Source organism: Gekko japonicus, unplaced genomic scaffold (genome assembly GCF_001447785.1).
Source record: "Gekko japonicus isolate JY-2015 unplaced genomic scaffold, Gekko_japonicus_V1.1 scaffold1369, whole genome shotgun sequence".
In the NCBI taxonomy this organism is placed as follows: domain Eukaryota; kingdom Metazoa; phylum Chordata; class Lepidosauria; order Squamata; family Gekkonidae; genus Gekko; species Gekko japonicus.
Window position 1 is genome coordinate 98485 of NW_015161439.1, and position 27412 is coordinate 125896.

Consider the following 27412-nt stretch of genomic DNA (forward strand, 5'->3'; position numbering starts at 1 on the left):
AAAGTATGCACTATTTCCTTATTATGGTTGGCATGTGTGATGCTGCTGTCCCTAAGGCACCTTAAGTGGTTCTTGCACTTGAGGAAGGCTTCAAACTTTGGTCAGGGAAGTGGTGGGATACATGGTAGTGCTTACTCCTATAAGACCTCATGGTAAGAAAATCAGTAGAATAACCTTCATGTGGTCAAGTTATTCAGCTTCCTTAAGGGGTTGTGCTTACATTACCCATACATCTACTTATACATAAAGGCACACATGGACTTCATAGAGTATGGGTGTGATTGCGTCTGGTTGCAGTGTTGCAGAGCGATTGCATCTGGTTTAGAGCCAGCAGAGGACGGAGGGCAGGCAAGATGGTTGGTTCCATTGAGGGCTACATCATGTAAGGACCACATCAACAAACCTTAGTCTCTATTATGAATCAGTCACTAACCCAGTGCACTTTTCCTCAGTGGTTATCTGTCTGGTACTTTAAAAAATCATGCTCTCAGAAAAATGTGACCCAATTATCCAGTCTCTACTCCTGCCCTTTCCTGGGCAGAGTGATTGAGAAAACAGTAGCAAACCAACTGCAGGTCTTGGATAACCTACCTGCTCTAGATGCTTTTCAGGCTGGGCTATGGGATGGAGACAGCTCTCCTAGCTTTAGTTGATGACCTTCATCTGAGTGTAGACAAAGGCCGTGCCTCTTTGTCACTTACTGGACTTATCTCCAGCCTTAGATACACTAGATCGTACCATCATGTTTGAGTCACTTGGGAGGCAAAATAGGTATCAAGGAATGCTCACTAAACTGGTTCAAATCATACCTCACAGATTGGGCTCAAAGGGTTGCCACTGGTAAAACTATAAAACTTTAAACACACATTAAAAACTTTAAATACTGTCCTCTGTAGCTCTCACATCTTAATCTTTTTGTTCAAAATCTGGAAAAGAAAAGCTTTTCTGCTTTATCAGGTCCCCAACGATTTTTCAATTTAGAATGAGTCCAAAGAAAGAGAATATTCTTTCTACGCCAGCAGAAGTGACTGCTGCTAAAAGTGAAATCATTACTTCAACAGTCTCTGAATCCAAGTGCTTAAGTTTAAGTGGCTTCCCACCAGTTCACTGGTGTGACTTTCTTTAAAACATCATCTGCAAACAAATATTTCTTGAATGGTTCCCCCTTAGCTCTAAATTTTATTATTGTTGGCATTACAGATGGGTGATTGCTAGATACCCATGTCATAGCTAACTCCTCTTCCTCCACACTTAAGGTTTGACCCTGGTACCAGATATTGACAAAATTGGCAAGAAAATGAGCTATAGACAGTGCTTGTCCCATTCATTTTTCTAAAGCTTGTAATTCTGTCAGTATGTACCGTGTTTCCCCAAAAATAAGACACTGTCTTATATTTATTTTTTCTCAAGAAGACAAACTAGGCCTTATACCCTGTTTCCCCAAAAATAAGACCTACCCAAAAAAATAAGCCCTAGCAGGATTGCTATGCATTTGTGGTATAAGGCCTAGTGTGTCTTCTTGAGAAAAAATAAATATAAGATAGTGTCTTATTTTCGGGGAAACACGGTACCACAAATGCATAGAAATCCTGCTAGGGCTTATTTTTGGGGTAGGTCTTATTTTCGGGAAAACGGTAGTTGTGTTTTTAAGTGCTCACTCAGTTCCTTCCAAACTTTAAGAACATCAGCAATAAAACAGCTATTTTTCTGTATTTTGTTTAAAGTGTCAGAAATGGGTTTCAGGATACTCAGCATATGTTCAACATTTCTTTTAAGCCCGATGTTGAGGATTTGGGCCGTAACAGTGCCATCTATTTTCTCTCGATTGTGTTCACAAACTGTCATCAGAATAGGCCAGTTCTTGATACACTGCTTAAAACAGTCCACTACAGAGTTCCATGTAACATCTTGTGGGAGCGTTTGCTTGGTTCCACCCATTCTTTTCAGAGCTGCTGCTGGAAAATTATTGTTATGGAAATATTTAGCAATTTCAATGACATTAGTCTTTATTTCTGGAACACTTGAGGTGCGGCAAATGAGCACTACAACCATATGTTATTAGCTTTGCATTCCCTTCCTGCTCTTCTAAATTTCTTCCCATCTTGGATCCATTTGCAGCATTGTCTGTGACCAAACTGCATACTAGACACTTGACTCTTTGTTCACGTTATAGCTTTTGCTGCCACTTCTTGTATTCTGCTGTGTGTGTGCATTTCCTGATGTTATCAATTGTTTTTGCAAGGAAGTCATTCCCTTCTTCTGTTGTTAGCACATACAACAGGATCATTGTGGACATTACTCCACCCATCAAGACTTAGGTTAACGGGCTTCCGGTTTGGCACCCTAGCAATGGCTGCGGCTACTTGGAGCTCCGAGAGACGTGTGCCATGAACCAGTGGATGGGAGGGGGTGTGAATGTACGCACCCTCCCTGGAGCCCTTACGATAGGCTCCTAGCCATGGTGCGTGGGGGTAGCCTTTCCTCCGGCAACCAGCCGGCGAAGGGAGGCTGCCCTATGCCCTGACGGTCCCACCACTGAGTTCCCAGTATTGGACTCAGGGATGCATACCGGAACAAGCGGTTGGAGGTTAAGCGACTTACCCGTACATCAAGGGGAGATCCATGCTGTGAAGCTGAGATCTACGTTGAAATGTGAGTTTGGATAAAGTGAAGACATCAGAAAGGAATTTTAAAGCCCCCTCTCCTTGTAAGCAAGGGGGAGAGGGAACTCTCCCCAGCACAAAAACATCAGGATTCTGAAGCATGTTGGGGGGGGGTGGAGGCATCTAAAGCGAACATGGACTATTATACAGTGCTTCCAAGAGGTGTTCAAGCAATCAAGCAAACATTTGGGACTTTGGCAAAAGTTTTAAAAGGTAAACAACACTAAAAATGGCAATCGGGAGCAGAACGAAGTCTCAGCCTTTTTCAGGAAGTGTGTGTAAAGTTGGCCAGGTCAGATGACTGGAAATAACCATAGACTCTTCCAAAGTATAGATATTTGGCACCCTCTCCTGGCCTATAAGCTGAACTCTACTGTATTGCAGGCAAATGTAAAGGCATTGCAGTAAGATAGAGACAAGGTTCGAGAACTAATCTTTATGACTACAAATGGGAGGAAAATCTATGACAAGCTTTAAAGGAAGTTTTGGGACCAGTTCCAGATTAAAAGCGGTTTACCCAGAGAGGATGCCATTGTCTGCCTCAGCGTAGCAACCCTGGACTTCCCTTGGTGGTCTCCCATCCAAGTACTAACCAGGTCTGACTCTACTTAGCTTCTGAAGTCTCAACAGATCAAACTAGCTTGGGCTATCCAGGTCTGGGCACAGGGAACTAGCAGGTCCGACTTGGCAGTCATTTTCTATTCAGTTGCCTAGGAGTGAAAGCAAAAGTAAGTCTGCCATGAGGGAACCAAGATGGCCACCGCCATTTTTTCTGCCCTTTTATGGCTTTCCCTGGGCCTTTTAGCTCCCTGTCTGTTCCATAGGAACTTTCCCCAAAGGGGAAAAATAGAGTGGGGAGGAGGGCTCTTTAATCCGCTCCAAGGTTGGAAGCCCCAGGAATCAATCTGCTCTTCCTCCCCTCTAAATAGCTTGGAGGTTTGCTTGGGGCTTTCCCCCCAGTCTACCACCCTGCCCCTCCTTCGCCTCCAATCTAGGTTTTTTGCCTCGCTAGGGCTTACCATGATTTTGGAGAGGGCTAGAGGCTCTTGGCTTGTCCGTTCCTCCGCACGCCGGGTCCTCTGACACTGGGGAGATTACCAGGTCTGCAGCGTTGCCCCAGTCTCCTTGCAGACTCAACTGTTTCCCCTGATGTGTATTGGTTGGGGAGGGGACCTCCAGCCACAGGCTGGGCCCGGTGGGAGTCTGTGTACACAGCCACGGCTGCTGGGGATCTCCCAGAGCTGCCGGCTTCTTTTGCAGAGGGAGGGTCTCTCCCTTATCCCTCTCTTCTTCTCATCCCTGGATCACTGCACTCTACAGAGCGCCTGTGAAACACATCTTGCTCAAGCAGCAGGGCCGGTGAGACTGGGATGGACAGGCCCCTCCCCCTCTGGGATCAATCTGAGGAACCCGACCCCGTACCAGAGGGGGAGCCTATTCCCAAGAGTAAGGACTGCCCCACTCCCATGACCACTGGCGAAAATGAAGACAAAAAAAAATATCCTTTTGAAGTTGAGCTCCCATGACATAAATGACTTTGACACTGGACTTATTGAAGTTTATTGATTTTAATTCAGGTATTTGAAATGTTCGTTAAATGGCATTATGATGAATTGGTAAGAAAATAAATTGGATGCGTCACTGTATACTTATGGATGGCAGTAATCTATCTGGATTTAAGACTTTAAGTAGCCACTAGTGATTACCCCCACCCGTTAAAGGATCAAAAATATAAATAACTGTGAGGAGGGGAGGTACCCAAGTCTAAAGTTCAAATTTCTGCAAACTTTGGATACTCCCCAGATCTAAAAAAAATGTGCAAAGTAAAATAAAAAAGGAAATGTGATTAAATAAAAATGTTTTTAAAGCACCAAGATCCCAAACAAAAACCTCACAAGGTCTCAGCCGCCCTTTTGGGTAGCCAGTGCCCCAAAGCAAGAGGGAAGAGAGTAGGGTCCAGTGGAGGGTGGGGATTTCCTCTCATTCTCAAATCTTTGTGGGTTTATTCTTTTCACTGATAGCTCTGAGACCATTTGAAGAACCTCATTATTCCAAGACTTGGAATTTCTTTCAATTCACGCAGATGGCAGAAGGAACTTGTAGCCACTTTTCTCCAACCAACCTCCTTTACAAACTAATGTCCAGAAGCAGTTGCAAGGGACGGGAGCAAGAAAAATTAGCATGCAAGAGCAGAAATCAATGGAAACAAAAAAGCCAGCCCATGCTTCCTTTGTAGGTTTTGCTGCAGCCCCCTCCAGCATTCACAGAGCTTTCAAAATCCTCAGTGGGTGGAGCAGGGCTGCACCTCGTGGGTTTTTAAAGACCGGAGCACAAATGCACACTCTTGCTCCCTTGCTCCTATCAATTCCCCTCTTTAAAAGCTCTGTTGTTTTCTAAAACACCCACTTCTCAACAGGCATCTGTGGCTGTGCAGGCAGTAATATTTATTTCTACTCTAGGAAACAGTTCACCCACTCCAGTAGAAAAGAGCAAGAGTGCCTTAAAGACTAACAAAATTTGCAGCAGGCTATGAGCTTTTGTAAGCCACAAGAAGTGAACTGTGGCTCACGAAATTGCATACCCTGGCACAAATTTTTGTTAGATTTCTGTAGGATCACAGTCAAAATCATTTGGGCTTTTCTGTTAAAAATCATTCTTATGAAGATATCTGCATTCAAATTCCAACTTTAAAAGATTTTTAGGAAAGCATAAGGAAGCACTTTCAGTGAAAGGCAGCTTATTTTCTGAAAGTAATAAGATATTCTGGATAAGCCTGAGCATCATGAAATATGACGAACATGGATGGATTCTGCATATTGTCAGTTACACTGTCATACAGGTCAACCCCCCCAGTTTTGGGTGGTGGAGTAATGTAGCTGCTTTGTCCACGGCAAAACTCTCCAGTGAGGACCCGAGCAAGATACATAAATTTTCTACCGTTGGCATCTGGTGTTGAATATGTATCGTTTGCAGAATAGTTGGCGTTCACGGCAAAATAGGTGCCCTTTCCAATCATTGCAGCTGGAACAAGGAAAAGAAAAAAAAGAGAAGCATTATCTCAGAAGAACAGTAATCTCATCAACAGGGATCTGGAAAATGAGCTGCCACACAACACAAGAAATATGGATTACGGAATATTTGAGTGGATATCTGATTAGATAATAATGACGGCACATATTTTACCACGTTGCTCGGCGAAGTCTGAAGTCATCCTCCAGCCTAAAGATCCTTCTTAAAACTTAAATGGCTCTCCTTCTGTCAGAAAAACTCCTTAGGCTAGAGAAGACATCAAAGTCGTAGGCTACAGGCCAATAGTAATACCATTGTGTAGTACTTCAAAGTGCTTCATTCTCATAATACTTCAGGGGTTGGATCTACCAAAGATCTCCACAGATGGAAGGCATATTCATTCATGGAAAACAAATTTCTCACCTTCCCCTTCCAGCTGCATCCCCAAATGCCTCATAGTATGCTGCTTTTGGGGAACACAGGAAAACATGAGAGGGTAGGCCTTTCCTTTTGTACCCTTAGAAGCTCTTTGATTCATGAATCTTGAGCAGCAGAATACAGTTACAGAGACAGACCAGCAGGGAGGAAATTGGCAAAAATCCTCTGAGGGATCCAAACTGCTGTAATTTCTTAAACTGTATTTCTGGTTAGAGGTGATTCAGCCTGCCTATTCACAAGGCTGCCAGCATACTGTGTTATTAAAGTAGTCTTACATGTTTTTCACTTGTTTTGTTGTTAATCATCCTAAGATTTCTTTGAAAATGTAAAATACAGCTCGCCGTCCACCCAGCGGTTCGAAAGCTTTGACGAGTAGATAAAATGGGTACCACTCCTTAGGGAGGGTGGGCACACTAAAACCCCCGGTGGGGGAGGTGTTAGCCGGCGAATGGAATGTCCAGCGCGTAAGATCGAAAGCCTAGAAAGAACTCTTCGGCATCAAGAAAGCCTGTAATGGGCTGTCCGGCCAGGCGGTGGCAGTGCTGTGCTGCAACTTGAAGCAGTCCTGGAGAAAAGCTGACGACATCAAGCCACGCCAAGGGAAAAATGCCGTTGGAACATGTCTGACCCTACAGCTGAACAAACTCCCCGTCGACTGCGAACGTGTGTGATTTAAAGATTTATATGTTGTCTTCCCTTACCCCTTTGAATCATTGTTATTCCCATGTGTATATGAGTAACTGTAAATCGCTCAGAGCCAGCAAGCTCTGCAGGATTGAGCGATTAATAAATTGAAAGATTATTATTATTATTATTATTATTATTATTATGTATTCATGATGAATTCACATTTTATGAATCAGAAGGGATATAAACGTTAGTTACTGTAAGTGGGATAATGAAACCTGAGGACGCACATGATGTGAGTGGCCATTCTTCTGGGATTAAAAAACCAAGAGCCTACAGTTGCTTAGGTTTAAGCATCTCTTATACTTTTTATTCTAATTTATGAAGGAGATCGTAAGTGTACAAGCATTTACACTGCCCTTTTAAAAGGAAAGTTACCCACCCTCTCACAGCAGTATTCCAGTAACTGAAGAGGCTCCTAATTTCCCAGCACTAATTTCCCTTATGCTAATTTTCTGTTCAGCTATGTAGAGGCATCTGCCTATATGTGTGAACTGTTAGCTTCCATTTCAATGTATCTGAAGATGTGTACGTACACACGAAAGCTCATACCTTGAATAAACCTTTGTTAGTGTATAGAAAAGGGCTTTTCTAAAATCTTCCCAGCTTGGGCCATATGGCCTCGCTGGTAACACTACCGCGTTATTCCTGTCACCTGTGCAAATGGCTTGCCAGATGGCCAGGCCAAATCTCCTCATGCAAGACACTTTGACACCTCTGCCAAGAGAAAGCGACTTGCTGGCGCCTTCCCAAGCATGGGACAGCTATGCCCAGTACATTAGGACATCAAAAGCGAGCATTCCCTGACATGACAGATGGTCAATAGGAGAGGATGGAGTGGGATGCCCAACTCCTAACCAATCAAAATATACCTTGCCTGACAACACATGGTAACCAGAGATGGGAACGCCTTCCCACTCTCTCACTATTGGGTAAATGGCCATACCTGGTGGTGACGGAGGGGGGGGTATATCTGCAATGATCCATATGGGAAAAAGGGGAGTTAGAGGAGAGTTAAGTGAGTTTCTCTCTGGAAAACAAAGAGTTCTTTTGGACTGACTGTTTGCTGTTAACATGGAGTGAGACTGTTAGGCAGCCAAGCTGGTCTAGCTGCCCACAGCACCATGGGGTTCCTTTTCAAGATCCCCTGGTGAGACCTTGCACTATTTCATCTGATACCTCTAAAATCCTGGTGACTATGACATACCTCTACTGGGTAGCTAGAGCTGAACAAGCTATAGATATCTATTGCTTCTTATCTTTTGCTAGTCTCATGTTATATGCATGCTTGTGCACTGAATAAAGATAATATATAATCAATATTATCTGGACCTGTTTTCTCTGTTGCAACCAGATCTCGAAGACTGAATCTTGTGCCTAAAGCCGTTCGCCTAAGGAGGCTACCACGGTGCTACTTAATTGTTTGCAGCCCTGGTACAGAGCTGGTAACGTGGGCCAGTCCCATAAAGCAAAGAAGGAGTTTGGGATCTCTGCTCCGGAGTTTTGTTGCAGGATTGGTTAAAGAGATCCTGGTGGCAGTGACTACTGGTAAAGCCTGGAGAGTGTACAGACATTCTCCTGGCATTTGTTTAATTCCTGAATGCTGGGGTTCTCGCCCATCCCTGGACTGGGGTAGGAGAGAGAAACCTTGACAGTCTTAAAGGTACTACTGGACTCAAAGTCTGTTCTACTACTTCAGACCAACACGTCTGCCCACCTGGAGTACTCTGAGCAAATACTGGGAGTATCATTATGTAGCCAACACAATCATTAAAATAAACCAGGGGAGGGGAAAGGGTCAGATGACATATCGTGTCCCCTTCCAATACTGCACATAATGTCTCCTAGATTAAAGTACATCGTTTCAGATAACGACTTACCATTCTTTCCAGCATAGCTGCGATTAAATCCAGTCTGGTTAATTGGGATGACTGTCGAACTGGGAGACCCATGAAACAGAAGCTTTTCATTGTTTGTGTGGCCGTTCTGATTTTCCATTAATTCCTTTTTGACTTTGTAGGATTGCCAGAGATAAGGATTTTGAATCCTTTCAATCTACAAAAGTTGTAAACAGAAGACCAATACTGAAGATGGGTTTTATCTCTTCCAAAAGCAAAACAGAATGAAGGTTTATGGAACATTTAAGGGTGTTAAAACAAAGCAGCCCTTACCTGTAACTACTGTTCATCAGTATCTTCTGTGTAGGCACACATGGGGACTGCACATGAGCAGGCCTGCCATCGGATAGGTCTGTAGAGCTAAAGGCTCCAGGGGCTGCTGTGCACCGGAGCCAGAAGCATGTTCCTGCGCAGTAGGCACCTCCACCCTCAGTACCGCTAGCATCATTAAAGCCAGAGCATGTGGCAGGAGGGAGGGTATGTGTGCCTGCACAGAAGATACTCGATGAACAATAGTTACAGGTAAGTGCAACTTTGTTTTCATCATCGATCCTCTGTGCAGTCCCACATGGGGATCCTAGCAAGCTACTCACCAGGTGCTATCCTCACTTGAACAGCGAATGATGAACTGCCTTGCCTACTTGAGCCTTACATCTCGCCTGCAGATCCAACGTGTGACGTACAAATGTGTCTGCCAATGACCAGGCGGAAGCTCTGCAAATCTCTGTCAAAGGCAATCCTTCCAGGAAAGCTACTGAAGAAACCATTGCCTTAGTGGAATAGGTGTGACTGTTCGACAGATCTGGCCCGATCATAACACTCTCTAAGGTAGTGGAATAGGTGTGACTGTTCGACAGACGTGGTAATCTGGCCTGATCATAACACTCTCTAATGGCCCTGAGAGTCCATTGGGACGGGGTCTGAGATGACATTCTCCTACCTCTCTTAGGGCCACTAAAACAAACAGACAGGGCTCTATCCCTGCAAAACTCTAGGGCTCTCCGGAGGTAAAATAATAGTGTCCTTCTAACATCTAAAGAATGCAACGAGTACTCATTCTCAGAGTTCGGTAAAGGAAAAAACACGGGCAGAACAATATCTTGGGATAAATGGAACTTGGAAACTACCTCTGGAAGAAATTTAAGACTAGGGCGAAAGATTATCCTTTCAGGAAAAAAAATGGGGGATCTATCTGAAGAGCCGCTAACTCACTCAACCTCCTAAGAAACACACTTTCATAGAAAGTTCTGGCAAAGAACACATAGCAAGGGGTTCAAAAGGTTTGATCATTAGCTACTCTAACACAACAGATAAGAGACCACTGGGACATTAAAGAATCCCGGGGCAGGCAAAGATTACCTAGCCCCTTAAGATACTTCGTGGACAAATGATGGGAGAAAACGGGTCTTCCTTCAATTCCCTTATGATAGCGAGAGATAGCAGCCAGGCGAACCTTTAAAGAATGCCAGGCCCTTAGTTTTCAGGTGTAATAAACAATCAAATTGGCATGTAATGGGGGACTACCCGGGGACACGTCCCTCTCACCACACCACAGGAAGAATTGCCTTCACTGATACATATAGGATTTCCTAGTGTTAGGCCTGCGTGATTGCAGGAGGACATCATTAACCTCCTTTGAAAACATTAGCTCTCTGTCTGAAGCCTCCAAGCCATTAGGCTGAGGTGGTTCAGATCGTGATGAAGCACCGGATGGATGCTGATTCTATCTGGTTGATTCGGTGGGGATGAACATCGAGTTCCTCTTCACGCAGGAGTTTCGGGAATGGAAGAATCCTCTCCCATAAGGAGAGCTGATAACTGGCCATGATGGTTTCATAGTTAGCAATTTTGAAACCTAATGCTACTGACAAATATATTTTTTGACTCCAGGACATCCAGTTTTCTCCCCTCTCTATCTGTGGGAACAGAGTGGTAGGCCTGGCAGCTCTTCAGCTGCATCTCCTCTGTCACCAAGCAGGATGGGAGGGCTTCTAATGTCCTGGCCCCACTGGTGGACCTCCTGATGGCACTGGTATTTCTGGCCACTGTGTGATACGGAATGTTGGACTGGATGGACCTTTGGCCTGATCCAACATTGGCGTCTCTTATGTTCTTATGGTGGTGGATGAGTTGTCAGGTAAATGGCTCTTTTTTAATCTCATAAAAATATTCTACCCTTCTCAAGGTAGGCTGGAGAGATGCAGGTTTTTGCCACAGTTCCTATGTGAGGTCCTCAAGGTCCTTCAGCACTGGAAAAGCAATAATCCCAGGAGACTCTGACTAAAGGTCAATTCAGTGTCTTATTTTAGGGCTTGTGCTCCAAGGTAATGACTTCTATCTCGAGAGACAGCCTGGTCCAATCTTTTTTAAACTTGGGCGGGGGGGGGGGGTTGAGGGGGGGCATCAGGGCAGGTAGACCTGTTCTCCAGAGGCCAGGTCTACCAATATGGTGGACTGGGGTGGGTAGACCTGTTCTCCAGAGGCCAGGTCTACCAATATAGTGGACTGGGGTGGGTAGACCTGTTCTCCAGTGGCCAGGTCTACCAATATAGTGGACTCGGGCAGATAGACCTGTTCTCTGGAGGGCAGGTCTACCAATATATAGTGGAAAGGTGTGGGTGAAATTTGACTTGATTCCGTTTTCTGTTATAATGTTTAAATTATTCTTAAAATATAGTTTAAATGTAATTGAAAAGACATATAATTGAGATTTTTGCAAGGTTATGGAAATAATCTAAAAATCTAATCTAGGCGATGGTCAAATGTCACTTATAACTTTAATGCCACTAGCTTTCTTTGCTCACAAGGTAGAATTTCTGCTCACAACACTGTGGAGCTTAGAGAGAACATCGCTTCTACCTGCTGCCTTTCCCCTCAAAATCCCCGGCCCGTTGTTCCCACATATCTATCCAAAATCCATCAATTAATAAGGGTGAAATAGCTTGCTGGGTTCCACGTGTTTACTTTTACCCACTTCTCGGAGGAGCATGCATTGTTTCTAAAACCTCACTGTGCTGGCTAATTGCTAGCCAGGGTGCCATAGAGGTCAGAGTCTTGCCTTATGGTTGGAGAGACACAGGTTCATATCCTTGCTTGCCATGAAGCTCTGTTGGTGACCAGGGCCAAGCATTTTTTTCAGTCTAATCCATCTCATGGGGTTCTTGTGAGAGTAAGATGAGAGGTTGACCATGTATGCCATCCTAAACTGCTTATAGAAGCATGGAATAAAATATATAAATTGGGGGCAGGTCTCATAGCCCATGCTCCACCGTTAGATTCAAGTCCAGTAGATTTTCAAGGTAGAAGCTTAAAAGGTATCTGATGGAAGGGAACTTTGACTTTCAAAAGCTTCTACCCTGAAAATCTTGTTGGTCTCCACAGTGCTACTGGACTTGAATGTAGCTCTTCTACTGTAGAACAACACAGTTAACGTCAAACTATCTTCATGCTCCACCATGGTGCTTAACCACAAGTAATGCTAAAGATACCCATAAAAGGTACTCAGGGCAGAAAGCTGACCTACCTTGTTCCCCGCCCACCAATGGCCCTCTGGCTTCATGAGCACATCGCATGTCCAAATGTTTGGGTTTTGGTGATACCTGACATCATTACACTACACTTTCATACAAATGAATTTTTCTTTACTCAGGTGCACACACTTAGGGCTGATGCCTGCAGCCACTGAATGGCTGCTGCGTCTCACAAGTTCCCAGCTGCCCATGGAATTTTATGGACTGCACCTTCAACCTGCAAAGCTCATTTACTCTATCAAAGTTCACCTTTTCTATTTTCTGCGTAGGACAGGTGGCCCGGAATCTTCTTTCAACATCTTGATATTCTGTCGTTTGAGGTTGCAATGAAACACTTTTCAGAAGGGCTCCCTTCATATCCTCCCAATTTGGGGGAAGTCCTACTAACAGTTTACCTGCAAAATAAAAAAAAAATTGTTAGTACTGTTTCCCTAAGCCCCCAACATTACAAGTGTTGGGATTTAGATCCCTGGAGTGTGAAGATTTAGGCAGTGGAGGCATTTTCTGCCTCATTTCCTACAACTACACCTCCTCTATTCCCGTCACAGCTGGTGCTTCCAGCTTTCCACTGAGGTCTTTCAAGCACCCGTGAGTAGTCCCAACCCCCGTGCTTGACATCAACACTTTTAGTGACAAAGGCATGGAAGAAAATGGCAGTGGGAACAACGCAACGGGAGCCAGAGGTAAGAAGCAACTCACCTCCATTTACAGCACCACTGAAAAGATCTTGAAGGGGGACCATGGTAGCCCAATACAGGGAGTGTCATGAACTGGCCAAATAGCAATTACACGACTGCTCCACCATGCACCAGACTCTACCCAGATCCATTTAACCGGCATTTCCGCCCTCCTACTTTGTTGTCTGAACTGTCATTGTTTACTTTTGTGAGAGGATTTTTAATAAAGACCTTGCAAGGATGTTGATATTACTAATATAGATCTAATTAAAAACAGTCAACAGTCAATGTAACTAAGAAGCTCAAAGCACGGTCACAAGCTCTTTAGAAGTGGCCATTCATTTCAAATGGGTTTGTGCAAAAAACCTTCTCTGTGAATTTTCTTAATATCACTTTACCATGAAAGTCCTCCAACAGAGGATTCTTGGATTAGTTAAAATGGGCTTTGGGGCAATTGGCAGGACCTTGCAAGCTGCCAGTATCTTTTTTTTTTTTTTTTTTAAGGAAAACTAGAATTTTAATCCTCCCCCCTTTAACTTGTTTTTGAACTTAAGCAGAACTGCCCTGTGGCCTAAAACCTTGCTTTGGTGATGCTGCAACCAACAAGCCAGGCAGAGGACTTGGATGAGACACAGTGGTCATGGGAGATTCCAATTACTCAGATATCTGTTGGAAGTCCAACTCTGTTGAAAATGAAAAGTCAAATAAATTCCTGACTTGTCTTGTCGACAACTTCATTTTCCAGAAAGTGGAGAGGGAATCAAGGAGATTTGCTGTCGTGGACTTGATTCTCACCAAAAGGGAAGAACTGGTTGACGAGATGAAACTAGTGAGCACCCTGGGTAGTAGTGACCATGTAATTTTGGAACAGTCTTGGGGGAAGGAAAAGCTATAGTCAGACATATAGGTTACACTTCAGGAAAGCAAATTTTGACAAACTTAAAAGTTATGCTGGGTAGAATCTCACAGTCAGAAATACTTGTGACAAACTTAAAAGTTATGCTGGGTAGATAGAATCTCACGGTCAGAAATACTTAAGGAGAAGAGAGTTTAAGAGGGGTGGGAGTTTCTTAAAAGCAAAATACTGAAGGCACAATCACAAATTATTCCTATGAGAAGGAAAAATGGGAGGAGCCTAAAGAGGCCAAGGTGGCTCTATAAATAGCTTTCTGAAGAATTGAGAAATATAGCTAAAGCTCAGTATGAGGTTAGGCTAACGAGATGCTAAAAACAACAACAAAAGGGTTCTTATGTTCAAAGAAAGAAAAAGAGCAAGGACATGGTAGGCCCATTGAGGGGTGAGGAAAGTGAAATTGTAACAGGTGATGAAGAGAGGGCAGAACAGCTCAATTCCCACTTTTCCTCCATCTTCTCTTGAGAGGGAAACAGTGTTCAACATGGCAAAAACAGAACACATGATGAGGGAAGGGAGTTGCAGCCTAGGATCGGCATAGAAGGTAGTACATAAATACTTAGTTTCTCTAAATGAAACTAAGTACTCAGGGCCAGATGAATTGCATCCAACGGTACTAAAAGAACACGCGGATGTAATTTCTGAGTCTCTGTCAATTATCTTTGAGAATTCTTGGAGAACAGGTGAGGTGCCAGAAGATTGGAAGTGGACAAATGTCTCCATCTTCAAGAAGGGGGAAAAGGAGGATCCAGATAACTACTGACCCATCAGCTTGACGTCTATACTTGGAAAAGTTTTAGAAAAAATCATCAAATAGTCAGTCCTTGAGCATTTAAAAAAGATGGCTGTGATTACTAAGAGCCAGCATGGGTTTCTCAAGAACAAGTCATGTCAGACTAACCTTATCTCTTTTTTTTTTTGAGAAAGTTACTACTTTGCTGGATCAGGGGAATGCTGTAGACATAGTTTATCTTAATTTCAGTAAGGCTTTTGATGAGGTTCCACATAATATTCCTGTTGACAAGTTAGTAAAATGTGGTTTGGATCCTATTACTGTTAGGTGGATCTGTAACTGGTTGACAGATTGCTTCCAAAGAGTGTTTGTTGATGGTTCCTCATCCTCTTGGACTGACAAGTGGAGTGCCTCAAGGATCTGTCCTGAGACCTGATTAGTTCAACATCTTTATAAATGATTTGGATGAAGGAATAGAAGGAATGCTTGTTAAATTTGCAGATGATAATAAATTGGGAGGGGTAGCAAATATGATCGAAGACAGAGTCAGGATACAGGATGATCTTGACAGGCTGGAAAACTGGGCTAAAACAAATAAAATGAATTTCAATGGGGATAAATGTAAAGTCCTGCATTTAGATAAGAAAAATCAAATGCATATTTATAGGATGGGGAAGACTTGTCTTGACAGTAGGATGTGTAAAAAGGATCTAGGGGTCTTAGTAGACCATACACTGAACATAAGTCAACAGTGTGATGCGACAGCTAAAAGGACAAATGTGATTTGGGGTTGTATCAATGGAAATATAGTGTTCAGATCACGCAAAGAGATGGTATCGCTTTACTCTGCTCTGGTTAGACCTCACTTGGGCTGCGGTCACACACCCTAAATAATCCACTTTCAATAACTTTCCAACTGGATTTTGCCAGTTCACACAGTAAAATCCAGTTGGAAAGTGCACTGAAAGTGGATTGAAAGTGGATTATTTAGTGTGTGTGACCACGGCCCTAGAGTATTTTGTTTAGTTTTGGGCACCACAATTTAAGAAGGATATAGACAAGCTGGAACATGTCCAGAGGAGGACAACAAAGATGGTGAGGGGTCTGGAGGCCAAGTCCTATGAGGAAAGGTTGTAGGAGCTTGGTATGTTTAGCCTGGAGAGGAGATGACTGAGAGGTGATATAACCATCAAGTACTTGAAGGACTGTCATATACAGGATGGTGTGTTGCTGTTTTCTGTTGCCCTAGAAGGTCAGATCGGAAACATCAGAAGAGTTTTTGGCTAAATATTAGGAAGAACCTCCTGACAGCTAGAGTGGTTCCTCAGTGGGACAGACTTTGTTGGGAGGTTTAAAACAGAAGTTAGATAGCCATCTGACAGCAATGCTGATTCTGTGAACCTTGAGCAGATCATGAGAGGGAGGGCAGGAAGGGTTGCATCAGTGCTTACTTCCTGTGGGTCTTTCTTACATGCCCAGGGAAATGCTGATCGCCACTTTGGGGTCAGGAAGCAATTTTCTCCAGGCCAGTTTGGTCAGGGATCCTGTAGAGTTTTTTTGCCATCTTCTGGGCATGGACCAGGGGTCATTGGAGGTATGTGGGGAGGTAGTTGTGAATTTCCTGCATTGTGCAGGCAGTTGGATTAGATGACCCTGGAGGTCCCTTCCAACTCTATGATTCTATAAAGTAATAGGCATGCAGGTATTAATCAGTGCTGACACTCCTCATTACCTTCCTCCTTTGCAATGCGCCTAATGCTTATTCTTTTTCCCTGGTTGTCTGTAGCAGTCCTGTTCTGTACATCTGCCATGTAGCTCTTTCCTTGAATACTGATCTTCACCAGCCCAGTATTATCACCTTTAGCATTTTCTAAATGGAGATTGTCTAGCAAATCAACAGGTTGGAATAGATCCCCATTTGGTGAATACTGCCATTCAACCAGATTTTGAACAAGTTTTCCCATGGATTGCTCCTCCCGATTATCTTTCATTCTTTGGATCAGTGTCTGAATTTCTGTGAAGGCCTCCAAGACATCCCGGGGAATGCCAGACACTGTAATTGAAGGAGGAGACTGCTTTCTATCCAGGTGAATGGCAATGTGTAATCTTCTCTGCAGGTCATTCAATTGCTTAATTTCTGCATCTTCAAACATTTCAATTAACTCATCAGGGATACGCTTTTCTGCCTGCTCCTGCAGAATCAGTTGTTTTAACCAGGCCTCAGTGTCATCTACGTTTTTTTTTTGTTCACCACAAATTTCAAACACTGCAACTTCAGATTTCTTTTCCAAAACCAAGACACGTTTCTTTGGGAGAGGCGGTTTTTTACCAGTGATATATGCTGCAAAAAAAAGAGAGAGTTTGTAAATACGGTACCAAAAAATTTAAAGAAATGTTGCTAGGAATATGAAGAAATAATATTCGGAACTTACTTTTAAATCTAGAAAACAGGGATTCTGAGGAGGGCAATGCAGAGCCTTCTTTTTTTTTCATACAAGCATAAAAGGCATTTTGCATGTGTGGCTGGAAAATGACTATTTTAATGACACTTAAGTGCTGGGGTGATTTCTTGCCTGCAAAGTCAGCAATTGCACCAATCATTTCATCAGCTACATCCTCTGCACTCTTACCACCCTGGCCTGCAACAAGAAGAAAATAAATGCATTAAATACATTATATATACAATTGATGCCATTTGGAACAGTATGCTGCTGATTCTTTAAGGACACACATACACACTGCTGTCAGAATCCTCCAGACTCAGATTTAAAATGAAGTCATTCTCAAAGTTTCAGTTCAAGATCTGAACTGCAAAAATGAAAGGACAGATGCTATAACACAACAATGTTATAACCCCGGCCGTTGCCATGACTGAGCTGTGGAGTCACTGCCTATATATATATAGTTTATTTTACACGGATGGGACTGATCAGTTTTACTTTCTGATGGCTGACCAGTTCACATTAACAAGTGGTCTCTTCGGGGTTTGTATAACTTGTGGATGTATTGAGGACAACTGCCCAATATAATTCTTTACCAGAAAGTCAGGCACCAGTGCTTGCAAGAGTCAAACAGCACAGTTCTTTATTACACAGAAAACTCAACAGGATATATTTACACAGGCTATTTTGTTTCTTTGATGAATAGACACTTTACTTTGCCTTGACATAGGCTGTGGGCTTATGACTCTCAGTATGACACAGATGTTCTTCACTACACAAAGTCAATTAATGATCCCACTCTCCAGTAACTGTTTTGTGGTTAACCTTTGGGCTTTATTTGCCTGGTCTCTCGAGTCTACTGGTGCACCAACCCCAGCTCTCCAGACTCCTACAGACCCTTTGCCCTCCCTTAGCCACCTTATAAGTTCCTTTGGAGCAGTGTATCTGGCATTTGTGACCACTGAGGTCTTATACTTTTCACTCTCTCGTCACTCTCCTCTTTATATTAGAGGGTACCAGTGCAGAGTGCTATTCAACCACAGTTTTCCACTTAAACTGCTATCTGGCTGATTCCACTGAGCCCAGAGGCTTATGTTCTCTTAAGAGCTCTCCAGTTAGCCGACTGCCAACTTTCTTCCAACTGTCTCTGCCAACTGTCAGCTCTCAACTGTCAGCTGTTCACAGTTACCTGTCACTCACTGAGAGTTCTGAGCCATCTGGCCCCCACCACTCTCAGTCACATGACTCAACAGCTCCTTTGTTTACATGCTGCTGTCCACAAACCTTTAATTCCCTCACAGATACCATCAAGGGATTTTAGTAAAATGAAATTATAGTAAACAGTCAGCATTTACCGAATTCTAATTTTGAAAGAAATGGAGACTTAGGTAAGACAATACAAAAAAATCATGTAGTTAAAATTTTATAAAGAAATGCAGGACAGACACACACAAATATGAAATGCATACTGGATGACTGCTATCTGCAGTATCAGGAGGGGGAAAACAGCAGGGCTAGAAAAACTGGAGAAAGCTCTGATGTAAAATATGGATTTCTTTGTCTGGTTTTATGTTTGGCCTCTCTTCCACCAATCCAATGCCCTGTACAGCAGGCTGCTTGCCTACTCTGTTTTTAGGCCTCAGATGCGGGAAGGGGAAGGGGTTCAAGGTTCACCCCAATCCTCCTCCTCCTTTTCCTCAGATAGCTCCTCCAGTGCCTGGAGACAAGATTGGTCTAACCTCATTGGTTTCTCCCTGACTTCTTTCTAAAGGACAGCTTAAAGAGGAAGTGGGTCCACACACAGCTTCTTGGCTCTCACCGGAGGGTAGGCATTCCCCCAATAGCTGGAGAGTTGATTGGTTGGTAGCTCCAATTTCATGCTTTCATATTTAACTCCTTCCTTCACTGCTTTAACTCCACAATTGTCCTCCTGATCCCCGTCACTCTGCTGGGCCATGTCTCTGGCTGAGTAGCAAATGTGGTTCCTGCCATGGCTGGAACACTACCACGTAGTGGGGTGACTGGCTGGCCCACCAGTGGCTCAATCCTACTCCTAGTGAGAGGCATGGATACAGTGAACCCCAAACACTGCTCACAAAATTTTCCTGTTTGACCACAGCAAACCTTACAGCCCTTGGTACCATAAGCCCAGGACATGAGACAACCTGTTGTGTTTTCAATTGAGGTCTAAAGAGACTTGGTTCCAGAGACTGCCAACAGCTGAGAGACAGCATCTATCTGTAAGCACAGCACTTAAAAGGAGGGTGGCATTCAGGAACTGACTTGTGTGGTAACAGAGCGATCTTGTTCCTTGGGCCCAGGAGCCCAGAGTTCAAACACTGGGTGGGATCCCTATTTATTACCATCCTCTAGATCTTGTGTCTTTTTTCTCTCTGGCAGCCCAAGTTAATTCCTGACTTCTGTAGATCTATTCATATGTACTCTGTTAAAAAGTATTGCTAATAAATTTAGATTTATAATATTTTGAAGGTAGTTATTTGAATGGATTGTCTTACTTTCCTCCTTCTAGAGTGGTTAAAGAATCAAACTAGGATCTGGGAGAATCCAGGTTTGAATCCCTACTCCATCGCAAAAAAGGGGGAGGGAAAGGAAGATAGGCTAAACCCAAGGGTTGAGAAAACAGAAGAACAATAAATATTGCAATATCCAAATAATGACCAGTTTCAATGTATCCACAAAGCATTGCAAAGATAATTTAATATAGTAACAATTGAAGAATACCGTCAACATCCCACTCAAACAGTGAGTGTGAGAGTTTGGTGGTATATTCATACATGTGTATTAGTATTACAATTTTGACCGGCGGTGATATCCAGATGTGAGTGATGGTGCAGAAGTCTGTTGTTTTGTTATCAAGTGTTCATAACATATTCCTAGTTTTTATTTGGTCATCCAACTGGACTTTGTGGGTTAGTATGACTTTTCACTGTGTGAGTGGGATACGACAGTGATGACTATGTTTATAGTGTGAGTCCCTGACGAAGGTTGACTGCCACAACACGTCTGGCACTTGTTTTGTCTCACTGCTTGTGGATATTTGCATTCTGTTCTTGAATTGTTATTGTACTAAATTATCTGTGTATTGCTTTGTGCACACAATCGTATTTGGTCACTTGTTTGTGTACTGCAATATTTATTGTTCTGTTTTTTTTCCAGCCTTTGGGTTTATCCTACCGAATCCTGACTCTGCCATGGAAGTCTGACCTTGGGCTGGTTATACACTTTCAACCTAACCTACCATACAGGGCTGTTGTGAGGATAAAATGGAAGAGAGGAGAATGATGTCAGCAACTTTGGCTGCCCACTGGGGTGAAAGGCAGGGAACACATGACGTAAAATAAAACAAATAGAATATATGCAAATTGAGCAGCTTTATACAGTATCAGACCAATTAGCCTCATGATGAAATCTGAAAATCTCAGCCATTTTGTTCCTAGGGGTGTACAGAATTCTTCAGCTTCACTCAGTTACTCTTCCACAGTTCCATTATGCTTTGCACTGTTCTTCTGGTTGTCTTTCATCAAGAAAGGAGAATTCCAGAATGTTGATAACTGCTATTGTGTAAGAATTTTAGGATTTCTAACTTTAAAAAAATATATTAAAATTCAGTTTTTCTCAGAGAAATACATTCAGGTGGGTAGCCATGTTGACCTGAACCAGCAAAGTTTGAGTCCCGTGGCACCTTGAAGACCAATGTTTTATTCTGGGTATAAACTTCCATGTGCATGCACACTTCTTCAGATAGCTTGAAACAAATGTCTGTTTCAAGGTATCTGAAGAAGTGTGCATGCAGCACACAAAAGCTTATATCCAGAAAACTTTGTTGGTCTTAAAGGTGCCACTGGACTCAAAACTCTTTTCAGAGAAATAGTTTTGGCCAGCAAACTCCCTTAAATGTGTAACTCACTTCGAGTACCAGTGAGAAAGGCAGACTAAATAAAATAGCTATAGTTAAACCCTCTTAACAGCAGTAGGTTTTTCTAGGAGCTAGGGCATCATTCCTTTAAGAAAAGAGTCTTCTGGACAGCAGCAGTTGATCTCAGGAGACAATACAAACCTGTTCCAATTGCAGGGAAGGCAACAGATGTGTACTTCTTCAGCTCACACTCCTGGAGCACTTTGGAGACCTGAGCTTTGATGTCAGAGTCAGGGATAAGGTGGATAATGTTCTTACAGATCAGATTACCACCTTGGGTGGTTATAAATCCATTGTTAGGCTGCGAAGCTAGAAAACAAGAGGGATAACATGTTGTAAATCCACTGTGTACCAATCGGAGCATAAATTCTCAGCTGGGGGAGACTAACAGATCTAATAAACAGCATGCTAGTCCGAAATTGCCTTGACCTGGATAGCCCAGGATAGCCCAATCTCATCAGATCTCAGTAGCTAAGCAGGGTCAGCCCTGGTCAGTATTTGGAAGAGACACCACCAACGAATACCAGGTCATGACATAGAAGTAAGCAAGGGGAAACCAACTTTTGAACCTCTCTTGCTTTGAAAACCCCATGGGGTCGCCCGTAAGTCAGCTGTGACAGCAAAAAAACAAAAAGTGTGAAATTATTAATTTACACTTCTTTCGCCAGATCCTGTGCTCCCTTTTGTCTACCTCACTGGGTAAACAGAAGGAGGATTCACAAACCACTTCCAGAACCTCAGAACCGATATCTTTATTCCACTGAAGCTGAAATTTTGGTTTGGTGTTAACACTGATATTTAACAGTATATTCCTGAGTCTTTGATTCTTCAAATTCTATCAGTCTACTTAAAACCATCCTGGTTTTGGATTTTTTAGACCGGAAACTCTTCAATTGTCAGTATTCAAACACTGTTATATGACCATTACTTGTTTTCAAGACAGAGTCAAATGACATTAAAGTATTATTAGGTAGCAGATTCTTGTAGGTGTCTAAACCCAGATAAGTGGTATTTATTGACTTATGGTTTTCACACAGAGATGATTTTACTGCAGGAAAATTAGTTTTACTGAACTGCTCTTAGCAGATTTATTTTTTTATATTTGTATTATTGTTTTAAATGTTTCTTCCTGTGAAGCACCTGAAGCAGATTTTTGCAGAGGTACGACATAAATGTGCTAATTAAATAATATAATTACATACCAAGTAATGCACATTCTGCTTCCACCTGAGGTCCAGCACTTTCCAAAATGGCCTTGGAGACACCTTCAAATAAATCAGGGGAGAAAAGTATATTCATGTTAAGCTATTCAAACCTCATACCCCCCCCCATGGAAATATTATTGATAGGATGTTTAAAACTGCAGAGCTGCTTTGCCAGACTCCAAAAGTCAAATCAGATATTACAGTATATGTTCAGCTGAGTTTGAGCTGGTGTGGTAGTCAGTGTTCCCTCTAAGCTGAGTTAGTGTGAGCTAGCTCACAGTTTTTCAGCCTCCAGCTCACAGATTTTTGTCTTCACTCAGGAAGGATGACTCTAGGGCCAACTAATTTATGCAGTAGCCAAATCGCTCGCTCACAAATTTCATGCCAGTAGCTCACAGAGTAGAATTTTTGCTCACAAGACTCCACAGCTTAGAGGGAACATTGGTGGTAGTTAGTGTGGGCCTTGAATATGGGGAATGCAACAGTCAAATTCCAGCTCAGCTATGACAGAGTGGCCTGGGACAAATCACTACCTCACAGCCCAATCTATCTCTCAGGATGGTTTGTTTGTGACAATGAAGTGCTGCGCCAAAGAATGACTGAAGACCAAAATGTAATGGTAGGTAGAAAACAGATATAGGACTAAAAGAAGGGTTACAATGGCCTACAACAGGCACCTTGTGAGGCAGGTGGGGCTGAGAGACTCTCAGAACTGTGACGGGCCTAAGGCCCCCCAGCGGGAGGAGTGGGGAATCAAACCTGCTCTCAACCACTACCCTATGCTGACTACCCGACACATAAGGCGTATTTAGGGAAGCCCTAGGATCTTCTAGGTTTTGTTGATCAGATCCAAGAGAGCGTCATTAAAGAAACAAGACAGACATTGCTGTAGGAACGTGCCCCTGAAAAGTTTGCTTCCCAGTTGTCATATTGAAGTGAACAGGTCACTCGGGCACAGACACACAATGATTGTAGATCGACGACTCAAGAGAGAAAGGATTCCAGCTTTACATTTCAATGCTGGTCATCCTCACAAGCACAATCAGTTTCACTATCATCGAACTGATTTCATTATTAAGGTAAAAAAATAACAACCCTTTTTCCTTATGTAAGTAAAATTGGTTAGACAGCAAGTTTGTTTCTTGCTTGCTACCAAGTATTTTGTGTTTTGGGGGGGGGGGGGGGGGAGGTTCCAACATGGTGCTTGAGAAGCCAACTGGAGCTCTTCCAAGGAATTCCTGTGATGCTCTTTTTACCTGTGAACCATATATCCATGCAAAGAACAAGATGGAAGGTGTGCCTTGAAATTTTAGGAGGGAGAGGACTCCAGAACCATGTCTGCAGCTATTTTATTTTTTAAGAACTGCCAACCAGGGCTAACAGTGCACAGAGAAACTCCCCATCTCAACTCAGAATGGGCCAAGTCCTTCTGAGCTTTTTTTCAGGGAATTCTCAGAAACAGCAGGCTTCCCCCACCCCAAAAGATTTACCTATATCAGACTCCTTTTTGGAGATCCCCACCTTTTTTTTGTATCTGAGATTTTCCATCTTTAAAATTCAGACTAATTCCTAGCAGTAACCATGACATAAAACAAAGAAGAAACACAAAGAATAATATATTTTAAAAACTTCATCAAGTATGTGTGGCAAGGAATGGAATCTGCATCTGTGCAGATCTGTATATGAACATCCACATCAAATTACTCCCTGGATCTTTGTGCTTTACTTTATTCTGCTTTGAAGAGATCTGCATGGTGGTGAAAGTACCAATAGGCAATTTCAAATTCCTCCAGTGTAGACGTCTCTCTCTAAGACCTACAAACACAACCTAACCTTTTGCATAACAAAATGAGAGTCCTCAATGTACATTCAAATCAATAGAAAGGGTTTTTTTTATTTTAAATACCTGATTTGGCATTAAAATTTGCATTTGATATATTTACAATAACATCTGTATTCTCCTTTGTTATATCTCCTGTGGCAACCTGTAATTTAATCATTCCAATCTGCATTTCATGAATTCCCAAAACTGGGGTTGAAATGGGTCCAAAGAAACCTGTAAAGGAAACAAGAAATTGTATGACCTAGCAAAAGCACCGAGTTCTTGACTAAAACATATAACATGTGTCCATATTTTTGAAACCTTCAAATACAAGGGTTTTTCTTATTATTCCATAGGTTTGTTATTCAGACTTTCAGTCCTGGTCTTCGGCAGATTCATGGCAGTTGCTGTACAGACATAGCAGATGACGTACACTTCAATTTTATTTAGCAACTCTTCTATCTACCTAATCAAGAGCTGCCTTAAAGTCTCATCGTTTTATTTGTTCTGATCTTATTTATTTTATTTTTTTATTTATTTTTGGCATTTTTACCCCACCCTCCCCGTGAGTGGGCTCAGGGCTGCTTACAAGGGGCAGAGCCCACGTAAAACATAATAAAAGCAATAAAACCATTAGATAACACAGATAAAAGTAAAGTGCTCCATGAAAACAGGATGGTCCCTGAATATATGTATACTTGTATACATTTGATTCTATGGTGAAATATAACAGATCTTCTACTTTTTACATTTCATTGTTTTTGAGCTCCACTGTTTCTAAACTTTTTTCCTCTATATGTACACTCATCTGCCAACAGAGGATAACACTTCATGTATTTGATGAAGTGGCCTCTACTTCATGAAAATTCACACATTCTTTGTTTCCTATGACAGTCTAACTTATCAGCCCTATGGAACTGACAATCGAGAAGGTTAAAGATTAAAAATTGGACTCCAATTGAACAAATCCACTTGCCTGCACTTTTTCCATCATTTGGGGTCCCAAGCGTGGGACTTTTCCCAATCCTGGATTCAAACACCTCATAAAATGCCTAGAAAGAAAACCAAAGTCACCTATAGGATTCCAGAAATGAAGAAGAATAAAACGACGTATGATCTCCTGAGTTACTTGTAAGAAGGACAAGAAAAAAAATGACAGATATATTGGTTTGAATCTTCCACTACGCAAAGTCTGAAGACTTCCTTCAGTTCCTTCCTTAATGAACCTTCCTTCAACTTCCGCTAGTGGAAAAACCAACTTTGTCAGAGGAAGGCTTCAAACAATGCCAAATGGAGTGGCAGGATACAAACCACTAGTTAAACATTCTAAGGCAATTGTGGCCCCGTTCACATGGAAAAGTTGCCACGCTGAAGACATGGATGATAGGAAGATTTTCCGGGCACGATCACACCGCAACATCTGGGAAGCGTAGTGCACCCATGGCTAACCCGTGGCTTGTTGCCGAAGATGCGGAGTAAAAAACCACCACATACAATGTACTAGTTTCCAGAAAACGCGGGGCAAAAGCAGGCGTCTGATCACATTTCCACTGGAATCCCGTGGCATCTGGCGCCCGCTCATGTCCCGTTGCAAACCGGATGTTGTGTTTTTTTTAAGTACCCACAGGATGCGCACAAACAATCATGCACATGCGCAAACTTCGGTGAGACCAAAAAAAATCTCATTTGCCACGGAAGCGGCGCCTAGCGATTGCCGGTGTGATCGCGCCGCTTCCTTGACGCGCTGCAGAATAGCCGTGTGATTGGCACCTAAGGGCCTAACCACGGGACCTCGACGGGACATCTGATCGGGCTGCCGCATGTTACTTTGTTCCAGGGCAAACAGCCATGCTTCCCCCCCGCATTTTCCGGCCCGTGTGACCGGGGCCTGCGTAAAGCATTCTGCTAATCAGCATTTAAAACAATCTGTAAAAGGAAAGTAGTAACATTACCTTTATGTTTTTTTCATCACTTGGATGCAAAAGAAAATGAACTTCCTGAAGAGACTTCAGATTCTTCCTGCTACTGAACTGAAGCACCTCCTCAAACATTAATTTTGCGACTTCAGACTTAGGAAAGCCAAACCCTCCAGTCCCAAGTGCTGGGAATGAGATAGAATTTAAAGACAGTGCTTCTGTTTTCTCCAGGCATTCTTTCACAATATCTCGAAGAACCTATACAGTGTACAGCAGATTTCAACAAATATGATTAATTGCAGAATAATATGCTTTTGCTTTTTCTGTTTCTTTTGACATTAATAAATTCTTCTTAATATGGTGTTAAGGGCATGTCCATACACCTTTCACTTAAGAGATGCTATGCATGTCCCGAAGAAACTGGACATTGGAATCAAATACAAATACAATACCTTTATTGGCATAAAATATCAAATAGACATGCAGCATAGAGCGTCAAGATAGGCTGGAGGGGTATCACATTCCGAATTGCCTTAATATGAGCCTCTCCTCCTAGATACCTCATAAAAGAAATTTGCTACAAGTTCCAGAATTTCTATATTATGCGAAGACAATAAAGAACTAATTTTATGCTCATCAGATTGGCCCAAAAGGGGGTCACATTGGAATCGTATCACCTCAGAACACAGGTAGGGGAAATCACATGCAAAAAAAAAAATAATCTTCTGCATAATGAAGAGTAACACGTTAGAGAGCAGGTTAGACCAGAATTTTTTTTCCTCACACGCTCAATTTCTCCACACACTGCGTTGGTGTATAGATAGAACATTTGACTTTTCCCCAACCTGAACGAGTACGGCTGTAGAAAAATGTACCAATTATTCATTCTAAGCACACAGACTGGCCCTTAGAAGATCTGATATACTGTTTGTGTTGGCAGAGTTCAGGAAGTAATTTAATCCATGCTTTGGAGTTTGCTTTCAATGAATTTACTGCAACTGGATTTTGCAAAAAGACAATAACTGAGTGCAGGCCACTAATGCAATAGAGAGGCCTTCGGAGCACAAAGCACTAACACATACTCACACACAGCAGAGAGAGAAAACAACAAGAGGTAAGCTGAACTGCAAGAGAAAATATTCAACAAACCCTAGACACTAGAGAACGCACCACAGCTCCCCCTAGGGTACAAGTGGACTGAACCGCTCTTTCAGCTCTTTCAGCCATATTTACAGTAACTAAACTCTTAGCAGGCTGTCGCTTCTCCAACAAACTTGCACTTTTCTGATCCCTTCGGTTTACATGAACACAGTATTTTCCACAGCACTGATCTACACAGCTGACTCCATTCAATGTACGAAAGCTATAAAGCTGTCTTTCCATAGAGGGCATGGGATGCTGGAAGAAAATGGTGAAATGATCCCAAGTATGCGCTCTGCCTTTGAAAATATCAAATATATCTCTGAGCTACAGAGCTACAGAGGTTCTAGAAAAAAGCACTCCCCTAGGCACGTGGCATCAATATGCTACAATATATAGCAAA

General features: G+C 42.6%; 1 protein-coding gene across 1 annotated transcript in view; it reads right to left on the minus strand.

Annotated features, from left to right (window-relative positions):
* Positions 1 to 4252: 4252 nt before the first annotated feature.
* PARP14 (poly(ADP-ribose) polymerase family member 14) overlaps positions 4253 to 27412 on the minus strand; it is a 50080-nt gene continuing 26920 nt past the window's right edge. Inside the window, exons 8-17 of the mRNA XM_015429004.1 lie at positions 25906 to 26127; positions 24930 to 25005; positions 24038 to 24187; positions 22129 to 22191; positions 21068 to 21235; positions 16981 to 17187; positions 16281 to 16889; positions 12475 to 12620; positions 8678 to 8852; positions 4253 to 5684 (exon numbers count right to left, since the gene is read on the minus strand). Of these exons, the coding sequence (XP_015284490.1) occupies positions 5401 to 5684; positions 8678 to 8852; positions 12475 to 12620; positions 16281 to 16889; positions 16981 to 17187; positions 21068 to 21235; positions 22129 to 22191; positions 24038 to 24187; positions 24930 to 25005; positions 25906 to 26127 (2100 nt within the window). The 3' untranslated portion in view covers positions 4253 to 5400. The remainder of the gene's footprint in view (positions 5685 to 8677; positions 8853 to 12474; positions 12621 to 16280; positions 16890 to 16980; positions 17188 to 21067; positions 21236 to 22128; positions 22192 to 24037; positions 24188 to 24929; positions 25006 to 25905; positions 26128 to 27412) is intronic.